At 37.5% G+C, this 16,965-nt stretch overlaps 1 protein-coding gene across 1 annotated transcript in view; it reads right to left on the reverse strand.

Annotated features, from left to right (window-relative positions):
• Positions 1-853: 853 nt before the first annotated feature.
• The window catches only part of slc7a8b (solute carrier family 7 member 8b), a 51,057-nt gene continuing 34,945 nt past the window's right edge, over positions 854-16,965 (reverse strand). The window contains exons 6-11 of the mRNA XM_007258054.4: positions 16,658-16,781; positions 16,301-16,404; positions 13,758-13,854; positions 13,512-13,661; positions 6,353-6,530; positions 854-3,262 (exon numbers count right to left, since the gene is read on the reverse strand). Of these exons, the coding sequence (XP_007258116.3) occupies positions 3,150-3,262; positions 6,353-6,530; positions 13,512-13,661; positions 13,758-13,854; positions 16,301-16,404; positions 16,658-16,781 (766 nt within the window). The 3' untranslated portion in view covers positions 854-3,149. The remainder of the gene's footprint in view (positions 3,263-6,352; positions 6,531-13,511; positions 13,662-13,757; positions 13,855-16,300; positions 16,405-16,657; positions 16,782-16,965) is intronic.

The raw sequence follows: 16,965 nt of genomic DNA on the forward strand, positions 1-16,965 counted from the left end.
TTGCACACATTATGTCATTTTTTAGGCTAACATTTCTGGAACCTTTTTTAAAACAATTCTGTCTTGAAGATGTAGGCAAGTAACTCTCTCTTTGTCATGTCCTGGCCCTGTTTTCTGTCTGTCCTTGTGCTTGTGTGTTCCCCACCTGACCTGAATTTGTAGCTCCGCCCCCTAGCCCTAGGTGTGTCCACTTCCCGTGTGTGTGTTAAATAGTCCTCCTGTGTCAGTGTTTGCTGTCGGTCTTTGCACCAACTACTGTCCTTTGTCTCTCAGCGTTTCTCTGTTTCTCATTGCCCTAGTTTCTTGTTCTGTTTTATTTCTAGTTTAGTGTTTATCTTCTTGTTTATTCCTAGTTTTTTAGTTTCCCCTCGTCTTTATCTTGTTTATTTCTCGGTTCCCCTTTGTTATTTTCTAGTTCCTCGTTTATTTCCTTGTTTTGTTTCTTTGTTTATTTGTCTGTTATTTATTTAATAAATTATATTCTTCTTACCTACGATGTCGTCCGCCTCCACGTCTTCCTGCCTGCACTTCCTGACACTCCTTAGGAAAACAACTTTTTTGATCTAGAGTAAAATAGTTAATAATCTTATTGAATATAATACATTAAATGTCAGTCATATATACATATTTATAGGATTGACATTTAATGTATTATATAAAAATAAATAGTATTATATAATACTGACTTTTAGAATAGATATGCACTTTTATTGGCTTGAGACATTGTTTCCATCACTGACATTGTCAAAGACATACTTAGGCTAATGTACATGTTGCTATATATATTTGACCAAAATCCCACAGTGTCTTTAAAAGATCTCTAGTGAAATTAAAAAGTCAAGTGATCCCAATGAAAAGTGATACAGAGCATTTAATATCAGAAATTACACAGAACAAAACACAAAACAAACTTTGTTTTTTTATTACACATTATTTACAACACTTTTCTTTCAATTTTCAATACAGAAAAAAATAATTTAAAAATTTATTTTTTTGAAAATATTTTTTAAACCTAAAATCCCATATTAAAACCTAAGTGACAAATAACACTTGATTTGGTAATTTGTTTAGTTTTTTGTTTTTACTATAAATGCACTGACAACACACTGAGATGACACAGTTTACAGCACCAGTCAAATGTGTGCACACACGTTCTAATTCAGTGTTTATCTTTATTACTTTATTTAATTAATTTTATTCTAATATTAAATACATGAAAACAATTAAGGGACACATATAGAATTATGGGAATCCCCTCACCTAAACCTGAGATGGTGATTTGAGGTGATTTGGGATTAGCTTGAGCCTCACAGCGTGAAGGAAAACAGCAACTATTACTGTTCAGCACCTCCAGGAACTCCTTCCTTCAATAGGCTGAGAATTTTTTTCTATGTGACACTACAGATCTGTGTGCAGATCTTTCCTAAAAGCTGAATGTAGCTACTCAGAAGAATTTAAAGTATTAAACATATTCTGGTTTGTTTAACAATTTCTCTTTATAAAATAATTCTGCATGTGTTCCTGTGTAGCTTTATTATGCCTTTAATATTAAATTTACAATGTTAAAAAACACACTGAATGAGAATAGACATGTCAAAACTTTTGACCAGTACTGTATTCTCCCAACAGTTATCTGAAAGTCTCTTACAGTCATATGAAAAAGTTTGGGCACCCCATTAATCAAGAATCATGGGAGAGTGATGCGAAAGAAGCCATTTCTGCAAGCACGCCACAAACAGAGTCGCCTGAGGTGTGATTTTGCATCTCTGAGGTGTGCTTTTGCATACCTCAGGCGACTCTGTTTGTGGCGTGCTTGCAGAAATGGCTTCTTTCGCATCACTCTCCCATACAGCTTCTCCTTGTGCAAAGTGCGCTGTATTGTTGACCGATGCACAGTGACACCATCTGCAGCAAGATGATGCTGCAGCTCTTTGGAGGTGGTCTGTGGATTGTCCTTGACTGTTCTCACCATTCTTCTTCTCTGCCTTTCTGATATTTTTCTTGGCCTGCCACTTCTGGGCTTAACAAGAACTGTCCCTGTGGTCTTCCATTTCCTTACTATGTTCCTCACAGTGGAAACTGACAGGTTTAATCTCTGAAACTTTTTGTATCCTTCCCCTGAACAACTATGTTGAACAATCTTTGTTTTTAGATCATTTGAGAGTTGTTTTGATGAGCCCATGATGCCACTCTTCAGAGGAGATTCAGATAGGAGAACAACTTGCAATTGGCCACCTTAAATACCTTTTCTCATGATTGGATACACCTGGCTATGAAGTTCAAAGCTCAATGAGGTTACCAAACCAATTTTGTGCTTCAGTAAGTCAGTAAAAAGTAGTTAGGAGTATTCAAATCAATAAAATGATAAGGGTGCTCATACTTTTGCACCGGTCAAATTTTGGTTTAATGCATATTGCACATTTTCTGTTAGTACAATAAACCTCATTTCAATCCTGAAATATTACTGTCTCCATCAGTTATTAGATATATCAAACTGAAATGGCTGTTGCAAACACCCAAATATTTAGAACTAAAAATGATTAAGATTAATAGGGGTGCCCAAACTTTTTCATATGACTGTATGCATGTTTTTTATATTTTAAATGCTTCATGCTGGAAAAATGTGAGCTTGAATCCAGAATTAACACTGACAAACTAACAAATAGAACACCACAGCTGAAACAAAAATCCAGTTATATTATATCCACCACACTTCATGCACCATTCAGAGTCTGGACCAGCCAGCAATTTTACAATATTGACTATTTATTAACCGTCACTCCCTTAAACAAAAACGAAACCCCAAAAATGACACAAGATATACAATCAAAAATACATATCCACATATTTGCAAATGTGGCTACATCAATCAAAACTGAACTATCCCAGACTTAACAGAGCAAAAACAAAACACACCAGAAGTCCTATAAGGACCTTTCTATTCTGCGTGTAACATTTTCTCCTAACAGTTCACAGTCTGGCCAGTTGGTGGCAGTATTGCAGTATAAATGGTTAAGGCCAGAGTGAATTTGATAGACTCATAAATACTTCATGGATGATTGTGTTTTGTGTCCAGTGTTTCCACACTACCTAAACCTCAAATCATGCCTTAGCTCAAGAAAACAAGCTCGTGTTCTGCTTCAGATCCCTCAGAGTTCCTCCTCCACCTCGTCTCTCTGCTCCTCAGCTGCGTCAGTTCTCCGCTCGTCTTCTGCGGGGTACACCACCAGGCACAACTTCTGCCCCAAGCCTGTCATTTTACCTGTCATTTAGAGGCAGGATGAGAGAATGGATTGATAATGATTAAAAATGAAATAGACAAAAATATAATCAAATAATAACAACAGCAAAAAATAAATGAACTGTTCTAACTGTACAATATATTATTTAATTAATTCAGAACAAAACATATAGCTCCAATTGCTTAAAACAACATAATAGCATAAAAGCAGCTGAATTAAACACAGTGGGGTAAAAATAGGTTTGAGATCAAATAGAGCAGAGTAGAGCAGCTCAAAGCTCTTAATAATGCTAAAAATAATTTAAAGCAATGATGAAGGAACAAGTGTGTGTGTGTGTGTGTGTGAGTGTGTGAGAGAGAATTTGAATGCACAGATTCAAACATATAAGCAAAATAACTGCCAACTAGGTTCTGGGATTAAAAAGAGGTGTCAAGAAACAAAGTACAAAAATTTCATTATCTTATTTAAGTAGAAATGTTGGTTATCTATATTTTACTGGAGTATTTTTTAGACGACTTTTTACATCTACTCCCTACATTTTCACACAATAATCTGTAAATTCTAAAATTGCCTCGTTAATCCTATTTCATTTCAGCTTGTTTTCATTCTGGGTTCTCATTATTCAAAACATCCTATCCAGATATATCTCCCAGAGATTAATAGTGAATCTGATTGTGATTGGATAAGAAGTTTAAACATACACTATTTTGACATCTTATTGGTTTAATATTAATGAATCTATTATAATGGGAACTACACAGATAGGCCAAAACATTAAAACTGCCAGCCTAAATACATATCGGGCATATCAGAATATCAGAGATATCTTCTCTGTATATATACAATCACTGTCCATCATACAGTATAGGCTCGACTGAGCATGTAGGACAATTTCTAGTACTATAATATAGTATTACACACTGTAGTCCTGTGTCTGTTTCTCTGTTTACACTATTATTATTATCCTCTTTTCACCCTGTTCTTCAATATTTAGAACCCAAAAGGAGAGAAAACCACCACAGAGCAGCTTTGCATTATTTGTGTGGTGGGTCATTTATTCTCAGCACTGCACTATTTAGCACTGATTAGCATGCCGGTGGTGGTGTATGAGGTGTTAGTGTGTGTTGTGCTGGTACAAGTGTATCAGATACAGCAGTGCTGCTGGAGTTTTAAACACCTTCGTGTCACTGCTAAACTGAGAACTGTCCACCAACCAGAAACATGCAGTCAACAATCAGCATACTAGAGGGACTAGGTAATGACCAACACAAACTGTGCAGTAACAGATTCAGAGCTTCTGTCTCTGACTTTACTTTATCTACAAGGTGGAGCAGCTATGTAGGTAGGACTGTCTGTAGAGAGGAATTCTGGTGGGTGCTGATCACTGTATACCAGGACCTGCCTGAAGTTTAGTACATTTTGTCTCATCTGTAATAACTAGATGGAATAAAGAATTAGAAATGTTATGATTATCCCCAGATTGGAATACAATTTGGGAAAATCTCAATTTGACATAGAAAAATCTAGACCACCAACTCATTCCTTTTAAGTCATATATAGATATACATAGGGCATACCTTATACCATATAAATATACACCACATTTGCAAAACAAATACTCCTAGTACTTTTTTTAACACATGCTTTGGGAATGTCCTCTAATGGAAATCTTTTGCCGTTATGTTAATTTACAATAGTCAGAATTTGTAGAGATAGAATCTGTTTCCAATCTGTGTTTATGCCTACTGAATGATGACTCTCATATGGATCTCAGCCTGACTCAAAGCAAGCAACTCTTCACTGGATTCACTGCTGCAAAAAAGACCATCCAATCAAACTGGATTACACCGGGTCTGAATCTAGAGCTTACTTGTCTAACCAATCTGCTTCACATACCTCGAATATACTGCATTCTTACTTCAGAATGGCAAACCTAAAACTGTTGAAACATGCCATTTATTCAGGTTGCTTGGTACAGAAAATGTACACAAGTTGATGGTGTTGAGATTTGTAGAGTCAGTGAGGTGAAGTTTCTGGGTGTCATCATTGATGAAAAGCTGACATGGAAACCTCACATAAATCAGAACAAAAATCGCTAAATCTATTGCATTGCTGTACAAAGTAAGGGAGTTATTCAGTGATAAAGCTTTGTATATGTTGTATAATGCAACAATTGTTCCACACTTGATCTACTGTATGGAAGTCTGGGGAAAAGCTTGCAAAACAATTACAAATTCTATTTTTGTTTTACTTAAAAGGGCTGAAAGAATTACTATTGTTTTAAATTATTTTCAGATAAAAGGGGCAGATATAAGATTTTTTTCTTCTTTCTGCTGCCTTTCATTTTATTTGTGATTTGTAGTTTGTAGTTTTTTTCTTCTTTTTATATATATAGTTTATTTTGTCTATAATGAAATTAAAAAATATTCTAAATATAAGAGTGAATGTTGCATAACTGCCCTTTCTTTTTGCCTGTGTGTTTCTGTATATTTCTATTGAATTCTTATTTATGTAAGTAACTTTTGTTGCTGCCCGCCCTAGTCCCTCCCTCCCTTCTTCTGTTTTCCCCATTCCCCTCCCAAAAACTGTAATAAAAATGTTTTTCACAAAAAAGCTCAGTACATTTTCTGACCATCCCATTTTTCCTGTTTTAACACACCAACTCCTAGAGACTCTAATGCTACGTTACCTTACTTTAACCAATCGCTGGCTTCCACCTGTCTCTAACAGACCTCTAATCAAACCTGTTTTTCTGCTTTTAGAAGTGTAAGATCCATGTTTTCCCCTTCATCCTACCCACCAGGTTCTTCCTGTCCTGATGCCCAGGGGGGTTGTTTTCACCCTGGTCTTCTGCACACAACTTCTACTTCAGATATTGCTTCCATTTAAACTATAAAAAATTTGTCTACATTAAAAGCTCATATTTCTATTGCTTGCCTCTGGAGTGTTCTGACAGAACTGACTGTTCACTTCCTGTTTATAAGTAGAGCCTATCCCTTGACACATCACTGCAACCAGATAACCAATGCAGTCCCTTTACTTCCCATTAGTCCCATTTTTCATGCCTTTGCATGCACCAAATAACCAGTGTATTTAAAATGTTGCCATACCAACAAAGTGAGTGAACTTCTGGGGTTTGTTTTCCCAGTAGACGCCGAGGTAGTAGACAGGGACACCTGTCAGCATGATGGCCAATCCGATGCAACACACCATGGGCTGTGAATAGAGTGAGAAAACCAGCAGGAACGCCCAGAAGAGCAGGTAGATCACCGGCCATACAAGACTAACCTGTTCAGTCAGGCAGACAGACAGCAGTACAATCAGTATGAATACAACCATAAACAAAAACATCATTAAGGTACACACACATACAGACAAACAATACAAACAATACTTTAGCGTAATGTAAACATTTTACAGCGCCCATATGCTTATATCAGATTAAGATGATCAGATTAGATACATTAATCTGATGTAGTGTGTACGCAGCATTATCTCCAAAACATAGCATTCATTTCAGGCCATATAATCTTATATACAATATGGAAAATAACCACATTTTTACACCTGAAGTTCTGAACCAAGGTTCATATTCTGATACATTTAGTCACTACAGTTAAAACACTTTATATTAGGGGAGAGCGGGGTAATGTGAGCCATTTTTTACATTTGCCCCTTGCTAGCTGAGCTACAATGATATATAAGTAAAATTTACATTTTTCCAATTAATTCAGGATGTTTCCTAACTATTAAAGTTATCAGAATGTCTTCAAGACAAAGGACAATGAAAATATGTTTGTTTTAAAAAAAGTGGTCTTGTGTCTCACTTTACCCCAACTCAGGGGTAAACTAAGGCAGACCAGAGAAATTAAGGGGGTAAAGTGAACCAGTTGGGGGTGTACTTATGTTTTCCACTTTTAAACTACCATTAACATTACATGTTGTAACAATTACAATCCTTACAGCTAGATTGACAACCACACATTCCATAACTAATATCGGACTAGTGTTAGAATCATGGAAATTCAGTCCATTAATATTTTGTCATTATCACAACCCACTCACTATTAGTCTGTTATATCATGTATAGCGCACCTGCCGTGGTTTTTGAACTGTAAAGACACCTGTTTCATCCACATTGTAAATCATGTGTGGAGGGAATGCGTGTCTATTAAAGATGAGAGACAAGGGAAGAACCTTATTGAAATCAAAGCCAAAAATTACAGGTAAAGTCTCCATAAAACTTATACAACTAAAGAATTGATTCTGTCACCTGTCCATTACTACAGCGAGATTTTCGAAGAACTCCCTCACTGTTGTTTTATTAAAAGTTGTAGCCCTTTGCAGGGGTGGTGCCTCAGGAGTTCATACAGAGAGATGTTGAAGTGCTAGGAATCTGCCAAACCACTCTTTTCCTAAAAAGTACAGTATTCATTAGTATAGATTTTGCTTTTGGAAACTTAACCTACAGAATCATATAGACATGTAATCTCTTATCATATAATCATATAATCTATGTAATCACACTCTAGCCCACCTGCACAATGTTTCTCAGTCCAATTGGCTGGGACGGTGTTTCACTTTACCCCACATCATTTGTCTCACTTTACCCCACAGCTACCATTTTAGAAAAAACATAATCTCTAGCAAATCAGGCTAATCTTCAACTACCATCAATCACATGGTTTGATATGTTGAAAGTTCATAAGCATGTATGATATTAGTTTTTATACCTGAATCAATTTACTTTGATAAAATAGTTGATTAAGTTCAAATCAAGAAAATTTACTTTTACATGCAGAAAACCCAAACCTTTACAGCACCAGCAACAACTTCCTCTTCCTAGTAGTGGGAAATGGGAGGGACTTGACAACATAATGGTCACATGACCACAATTGTGTTCAGTTGCCAAGATACAAGGGGTGTCTCACATTACCCGATGTCTCACATTACCCCGCTCTCCCCTATATCCTGTCATTACCACTTATGTGGGCTATATCTCACTATCTTACTTAATAAAGATTGGTTTGTAAAAAGACAACACCATTTCCTTTTCTTTGTATATATATAGTTTTAATGCATGACAATAGCCTACCTTAAATCTCTTTAATTGTTCCTATTATCTGAGCCTTCTTATGACGACTTTACTCCAAACTATTGCAGACAAATTTCCAGTGTCAGGATAAAATCTTAAAGAGTCTTAAAGAGTCTTGCAAGAGTCGAGTTGCAGTCAAGTTGCGGTTGCTTCATCTCAATTGTTCAGTGTAAGGTAGTTAGGATTTAAGGTTTAAGCCAAGCTTTTTGATTGTATCGTTTATTGAGATTTGGCTCATGCAAACAGGGAAGTGAACAATGTCAACAACCAATAGGAGAGCTACAGGAAGCTGCAAGGCAAGCGCGGGAATGTTTGTGGAACTGGACATGGATGAGACTCTGGTGATGGCTCGGAAACCACGGTTCTCCTGGAGTGTACATAAGGAGGAGAAACTGGTGGAGCTGTGGAGTGAGCAAGAGTGTCTCTAGATATTAATCTTTTATAAATAACTACATTTTTATTTATAAATAATTTCAGAAAGAATCTAGTTGCAGTCTTTGCAAAATCGTAGCCTGGGACAAAAAAATTGTGACTTGTCTTTAGATTTGAGAGGTTGTCAGACTTTAGTCTAATAAAAGTCTTTTTGAAGTCGTCTAGTGTGTGTTTAGCATTAGTACTTTCCAGTCGCTCATGACCAATACCATCACTTTCGGTTTTTGGTATTTTTGGTATATTTTGGTAAATATTTGGTTCAATGCTTCTCTTTTGTTTCAGACCAAAATAAGAAGTCTAACGTTCTGAACCAAAGAAGGTAGGTGTGAGAAGCTGAAAGCATTCATTAGAAAGGGAGGGTGTATGTCCTTCACAAACATATGGACATACTTTGGACCCGTTTGCTTTGTATAAACGATCAGATCTAAACAATCTAAAACCTAAGGGTACTGAGAGGAGAGTTAGGAGACTGAGCTCAGTTTTATTCCTGATGTTAATGTAGTTAGTAAAGTAATTTTGTGTCATTTAAGAAACATTAGGGCATTTCTGTCCCAGAGCAATGCAGAGAGCCCTGCCCATTCATTAGTTATAGTAGAATTGATTATTGTAATACTCTTTTTAATGGGTTTCCTAAGAAAACAATACGTCCTCTGCAGACTTGTACAAAATGCAGGAGTATTGATTCTGCACAGGTTACCTGTTCATATAAGAGATGTGCAGAGTGCAGAGATGGAATGGCTGAGGGTTCATTAATGCTGGAAGTGTAATGAATGAATGTAATAAAATTATTTAATTGGAAATGTTATATAAAATATAAATGATATTATTATTTAATATAGATTTGAGGGTTTTATGTAACTACAGACTTTATGATGATTCTTTTACAATGGTATTTCCACATTTTCAAGGGTACATTCAAGTTTATTGGATTATAAGTAATATATGTGCTATATGTTTTGTGCAGTGTACAGTGTATCACAAAAGTAGTACAGTCCTCACATTTCTATTTATGTATATCTTTTTGTGGGACAACACTGACACTGACACTTTGACACTTTGACCCAAAGAAAAGTAGTCTGTGTGCAGCTTACAGGAGTTGGGCAATGAAACTGAAACATCTGGTTTTAGACCACAGTAATTTATCGTCCTGACGGACAGTTCTGGTGGAAACAGGAGAGTTGAGGTGCACATTGAATTCTGCCGTGATTTGAGCAGCCGTGGTTTTATGTTTTTTGGATACAATCCGGGTTAGCACCCGAACATCCCTTTCAGACAGCTTCCTCTTACAGCGTCCACAGTTAATCCTGTTGGATGTGGTTGGTCCTTCTTGGTGGTATGCTGACATTACCCTGGATACCGTGGCTCTTGATACATCACAAAGACTTGCTGTCTTGGTCACAGATGTGCCGGCAAGACGTGCACCAACAATTTGTCCTCTTTTGAACTCTGGTATGTCACCCATAATGTTGTGTGCATTGCAATATTTTGAGCAAAACTTTGCTCTTACTCTGCTAATTGAACCTTCACACTCTGCTTAAATTAGTGCAATGTGCGATTAATGAAGACTGGCTAGCAGGCTGCTCCAATTTAGCCATGAAACCTACAGCACTAAAATTACAGGTGTCTCAGTTTCATTGTCCAACCCCTGTATATAACAGTGTAAATTCATTCTTCCCTCAAAATAACTCAATGTACAGCCATTAATTTCTAAACCACTGGAGACAAAAGTGAGTACAACCCTACTTTAAATTGTTGCTGTCATGCAGAAATCTCCAATTTTGCCTTTTTCTATTTTTTGGCATAGCTAATTCAGCAGTGGTGGTTTATGAATTAGTACATTGTATGTTAAACTGATGAAAAAAGACTTAAAATAGGGGTGACACTAGAATTTTTTATGTCTGATACCAATACTTCAACTTCGAGCACCTGCAGCACTGATTTCATGCAGATATCATACTTTTCCTTACTTAAACTAACTGTTAATAATTATATGTCTGAATGTATTATCTGAATCTGATATTGAATATACTGTATATATGTATATATGCTTTAATAGCGCCCCAGTATTTTTTTAAAATTTGCATATTTCAAAATTGAAAGTGTAGTTAGCATTGTGACCCCTAAACAATTGAGAATGATATTAATGCTATTAATAAATTCAACATTGACATCTAATTAACATTAAACTCAAACTTTAAAACAAATATTTTACTTCCCTGTGAAGCTTTAAATACTTGCATGTAGGATTTATATTATGTAGGCTTGAACTTGTATTGAGCTGAAATTGTATAGGGTTAAATTTGTATATAGTTAAAATTATGTAGGACTGAACTGATGTAGGCTTGAAATTATGTTTGGGCTGGGTAATTGACTGTTAATTGGGGAGAAAATAAAAACAAGTTTAAAAAGTGAGGACGTTTGTTTACCTTCTCCTAAGAAAATGTTGCTTTTTGGGGACACTTGGAGGACGTTTTTGTGCGATAGAGACACTATATATACTGAGTGGCCTTTATTTGTAGATGATTATGTAAATATCCACCAAGCTGTGTTGGGTATTTATACATTTGAGAAGGTTTAGTTTGGCCTTTTAAATACACTAAATGGACAAAAGTAATGGGACACCTGATCATTTTTTTCTAAAATCAATGAAATCAAATAGAGTTTATCCTGCTTTTGTTGGATTAACTCTCTCTAATGTCCAGAAAATGCTTTCGATTAGATTTTGGAGCATTGAACTCATCCCAAAACTACTGGAATGAGCATCTTTAATTCAGAGAACACAGTTCCACTGCTCCCCAGCTCAATATGATTTAAAGTAGCTGACTGTATTTGGACATATTCTATATAAGTAAATGTTATTATTACGATGATTCATATAATTATTATATGTATAAAAAATTTAGTCCTAATGGAAATGTTCTGAATATTCCATTAGTATATACAGTTGTGGTCAAAAGTTTACATACACTTGTAAAAAAACATAATGTTATGGCTGTCTTGAGTTTTCAATAAGTTCTACAACTCTTATTTTTCTGTGATAGAGTGATCAGAACACATACATGTTTGTCACAAAAAACAGTCATAAAATTTGGTTCTTTCATAAATTTATTATGGGTCTGCTGAAAATGTCACCAAATCTGCTGGGTCAAAAATATACATACAGCAACAAAATTTGTCAATTTTGGTGATGTAGCGAGTTGTGTCAATCAAATTAGCTTCATGTCATGGCCTCTTCACTTCTTGTAAGTGATTCTGATTGACTACAGCTGTTGACTTCTCATGAGCCCATTTAAATAGGGCTCATTTGACCCAGTGATTAGACTCAGCTACAAAAGCTACAATGGGAAAGTCAAAGGAACTCAGTGTGGATCTGAAAAAGCGAATTATTGACTTGAACAAGTCAGGGAAGTCACTTGGAGCCATTTCAAAGCAGCTACAGGTCCCAAGAGCAACTGTGCAGACAATTATACGCAAGTATAAAGTGCATGGAACAGTTGTGTCACTGCCACGATCAGGAAGAAAACGCAAGCTATCACATGCTGCCGAGAGGAGATTGGTCAGGATGGTCAAGAGTCAACCAAGAATCACCAAGAAGCAGGTCTGCAAGGATTTGGAAGCTGATGGAACACAGGTGTCAGTCTCCACAGTCAAGCGTGTTTTACATCGCCATGGACTGAGAGGCTGCCGTGCAAGAAAGAAGCCCTTGCTCCAGAAAAGGCACCTTAAGACTCGGCTGAAGTTTGCTGCTGATCACATGGACAAAGATAAAACCTTCTGGAGGAAAGTTCTCTGGTCAGACGAAACAAAAATTGAGCTGTTTGGCCACAACACCCAGCAATATGTTTGGAGGAGAAAAGGTGAGGCCTTTAATCCCAGGAACACCATGCCTACTGTCAAGCATGGTGGTGGTAGTATTATGCTCTGGGGATGTTTTGCTGCCAGTGGAACTGGTTCTTTGCAGAAAGTAAATGGGATAATGAAGAAGGAGGCTTACCTCCAAATTCTGCAGGAAAACTTAAAACCATCAGCCCGAAGGTTGGGTCTTGGGCGCAGTTGGGTGTTCCAACAAGACAATGACCCAAAACACACATCAAAAGTGGTAAAGGAATGGCTAAACCAGGCTAGAATTAAGGTTTTAGAATGGCCTTCCCAAAGTCCTGACTTAAACCCCATTGAGAACATGTGGACAGTGCTAAAGAAGCGGGTTCATGCAAGAAAACCATCACATTTAGCTGAACTGCACCAATTCTGTCAAGAAGAGTGGTCAAACATTCGACCTGAAGCTTGCCAGTAGCTTGTGGATGGCTACCAAAAGCGCCTAGTTGCCGTGAAAATGGCCAAGGGACATGTAACCAAATACTAATGTTGCTGTATGTATATTTTTGACCCAGCAGATTTGGTGACATTTTCAGCAGACCCATAATAAATTTATGAAAGAACCAAATTTTATGACTGTTTTTTGTGACAAACATGTATGTGTTCCGATCACTCTATCACAGAAAAATAAGAGTTGTAGAACTTATTGAAAACTCAAGACAGCCATAACATTATGTTTTTTTACAAGTGTATGTAAACTTTTGACCACAACTGTACATTAAAGACGATTAGTGAATGCAGAACACAGTCAATCTAAGTGTGACTAAAAGTGTTGACACTTAATTGTCATTCAGCTCCAGTACCTTCAATGTAAAAAAAAAAAGAAAAGAAAAGAAAAAAAAGACAGGAGCTGTGTGGTGCCTCACCTTGATTGGTCGAGACAGGTCTGGCTGTCTGATACGCAGCACAATCTGCCCGGCGACAGTGACCCCATAAAACAGGTAGTTTATGAAGCCCACGTAGTTGATGAGGGTGTACATGTCGCTGGTGCAGAGCATCAGCAGGGTGGATATACACTGAAAGACAGACAGACAAAGTCAGAGACGGAGCAAGAGTAAATATTTGTGTGGGGCAATTCCCCATGCAGAACGAGGAAATGATCAACAGCTCACAGTGAAAAGCAGCGCTGGGATTGGGGTGAAACGGTTCACGTGGATCATTGCCAGCAGACGAGGAAGATGGCCTTCTCTTGCTCCAGCGAAGAACATCCTAACATAGAAAGAGAGATCAGAGACAGCATAAGTAAAACACACATATCAGAATATTATTGTGATGGGATGTTGTTAAACCATGATAAATTTGACGTCTAATTAGATTAGACGAAAGGCATTCAGGCATCATTCTTGTAGCCTTATTTACCGATAACTTAGGCCTGTGGATAATTGTTCACATTGTTTGTAATCTGTTCTTAATAAACTTTTTCATAAATAATAGGTCCATGCTTTTTCAGTGTTGCAATGATAAAGTGGCAGTCCGTATTATTTTGTTTCCAAACTGAAAGCAGAAGCATTTCTGAGTGGAGAAGGGATAAAATATTGTGTTTAATGGTAGCAGTGTGCTAAAATGACCATCCCTGCTAAGCCTAATATATAACTTCTAAAAACTGGAGTATCAAGTTTCTTTTCGCGGGAGTGCTTCTGGCCACGTCACGCATCTTTACGTACTTACGTCACACGTACAGCCTCTAAAAGAGGATCCGGCTCAGTTTTACTGAATGCAAGTGGCTGGTGGAGCAATGGAGACTTCAGAAGGGAAAATCTCTGATCTCAGTAGCTCATTCATCCATAGTAAAACCAAAAAAACGAAGGAGTGAAGTTTCTGACTAAGCGCTCTATCTCTCTCCCTGATTTAACATAACCTGGGATCGGATTCATCCACTCTGAAAGGAGACCGCATCACACCCGCCAAGTTTAAAATGATTCTTCCGCATGCTCAGTGCAATAACCTATTCTCAACAGACAGGGCCCTAAATCCCATAACTTACAGAGATCAGCTTTAATTAATATCATTTTGATCAGATTTACTTATGGTACTAAAAAATATGGGGTTTAAATTGGACTCTGGCTCATAATTACAGTTTATGAGGCAGGTCTGGTAAGGCTCGAGCAAAACATGCACAGGCTCAGGCTGGGTTTGGGCTATATTTTTTGGGCCTGTTTTAACCTCTAGTCTGTTTTTTTCAAAGACTGTAAAAAAGATGGACGTGTGTCGCCGTTTTAATTCATTCAATGAAAATGAAGCCAAAATCTTCCGCCATGTTGGCGATCGTGAAACCTGAGTCTGCTCAGTAGAGACCAGAGGAGGGAGAAAGACTGTGGAGAGACAGCCTACTCATTTGAATAAACTCACCCCTGAGGGCTGCCTCCACAGAGCTCACACAGTGGGTCCCACCCATATAGTCATTGGTCCCACCCCGGCTAGGTGTAACCCCACATTTAAATAATGGAGGTAGAATTACAGTATTTCTACTGTAGCAGGGGGCGCCCAACCTGTGGTTGCTTCACTTTTGAGAGACGATGCTCTGTCCAGCTATACACAGTCTATGTTTTTTTTAACAAAGATTTAATGGAGGAAATCTTAACTGGAGTAGAGTAGTGCCATAAACTGAGTGAGTGTGTGTGTCTGTGTGTGAAAGAGAGAGAGAGAGAGAGTGTCTGAAAGTCTTCAGCACAGTGACAGTGTTTCAACTGTTTGGAGGAAAGTGAAGTGTGGATGAAAGTAGCAGATGGCGCGAATTAGTGTCTGTGCTAACCGGACATGTGATAAACAGTGCAACAATGCGAGTGGCCATAAACACACTTACATAGACTAACTCATCATTCCCATCAATATTACCGTCTCTGACTGAAGCATGAAGCCTGGCAGGGGGCGGGGTTTTAAGGTGAAAATTAAGCACTCTCATTGGCCACATTTACTTTGCTTACATGCTGATCTCTGTGGCTCAGCAGTGGACTTCACATCAACTTCAAATTTATGCATACTTTAGAACATGGAACCATACAAGTGTACTAGGAGGACAAAATCTGTACCTGTTATGCAAAATATGTATATATGGTTAGATCTATTTATTTATTGCTGTCAGATTTAAAAAAGGAAAGAACAGTACTCATAACCTGTTCTAAAATCACTGCATGATCTCCTGTGGCCTGTTACTGGCTGACTGATCAATATTTGGGGCTCTGGTATTAAAGGCACCCATTTATGAACTATGCTATCTCTGCGTTTTAGTAATGTGGAATAAAAAAAAAGCGAAGGGAATAAATCATTTTCCAAAAAAAAAATAGAACATTATCTTCAAAAGATGAGAATCTCAACACCGCAGTGCTCTGGGCAAACCGAGCTGCTTACTGATAAACAAACGGAAAATATCTAACAAGATCAAACAGGAGAGGGTTTGGGAAAGAGAAAAGCTAAAAATATTAAGCATGATATGATGAAGTAGGTTTTATATGTTATTTCCTGTTCTGCTGCTTTGCTCACATAAAATGTAATTGTGGAATCACAGCTTTAATTATACGTAAATACAATTAATCTTGATTGATCACATTTTTCCTGCTCTCTCTCTCTTAACACTGAAATTTTTATGAATGGATATTAAATATTAAATATAAAATAAAAGAATTTATGTAGAATCATTACTCTCTACTCAACTCACCTAGAAGAGGTAAAGAGGGAGCCGTTGATGCCCCCGAAGGTGGACAAGGCCACAGAGATGGGCATGATCCATGACATCACGCCCAGCAGCTTCTCACCAAACGTCTGCCAGAGCAGAGAGATGGGCGTGCCGAAACAATTAGTTGTGTGGAAGAAATTTAATACTTAAACGAGCACAAGGGAAGAATAGCAGAGCGCAAGTTAGAACAGGTGAGTTTGGACCTGATGTTAATGGAAGAAGGAGTTGGTATGTCTAATAACATCATGAATGGAGTGTCTAATCTCCTGCTGAATGAGGAACTCAGTAAGCTGCTTATTGTGTGCATGGCGGTTACAGGGATGGGACAGGCCGACTCACCACAGCAACAGCGTTGGAGGCCAGCAGTTCAGTGGGGCTCATGGCTGTGATGTACGCCACGTTTGCAAACACGTAGACGAAAGTCACCAGCGGTATGGAGATGAAGATTGCTCGAGGCAGGTTCCTGTAGGACAGAGTAGGAAAAATTGGAGTTTAAAACTACAGTACAAGGTTTTTCAGGTTTATAAGCAGTTTCTTTATTTTACAGATTTATTATATTAATAAGGTACGTATGAAAAAGTTTGGGCACCGTTATTAATCTTAAACATTTTTAGTTCTAAATATTTGGAACAGCCATTTCAGTTTGA

This window comes from Astyanax mexicanus, chromosome 8 (assembly GCF_023375975.1).
Source record: "Astyanax mexicanus isolate ESR-SI-001 chromosome 8, AstMex3_surface, whole genome shotgun sequence".
In the NCBI taxonomy this organism is placed as follows: Eukaryota; Metazoa; Chordata; class Actinopteri; order Characiformes; family Acestrorhamphidae; genus Astyanax; species Astyanax mexicanus.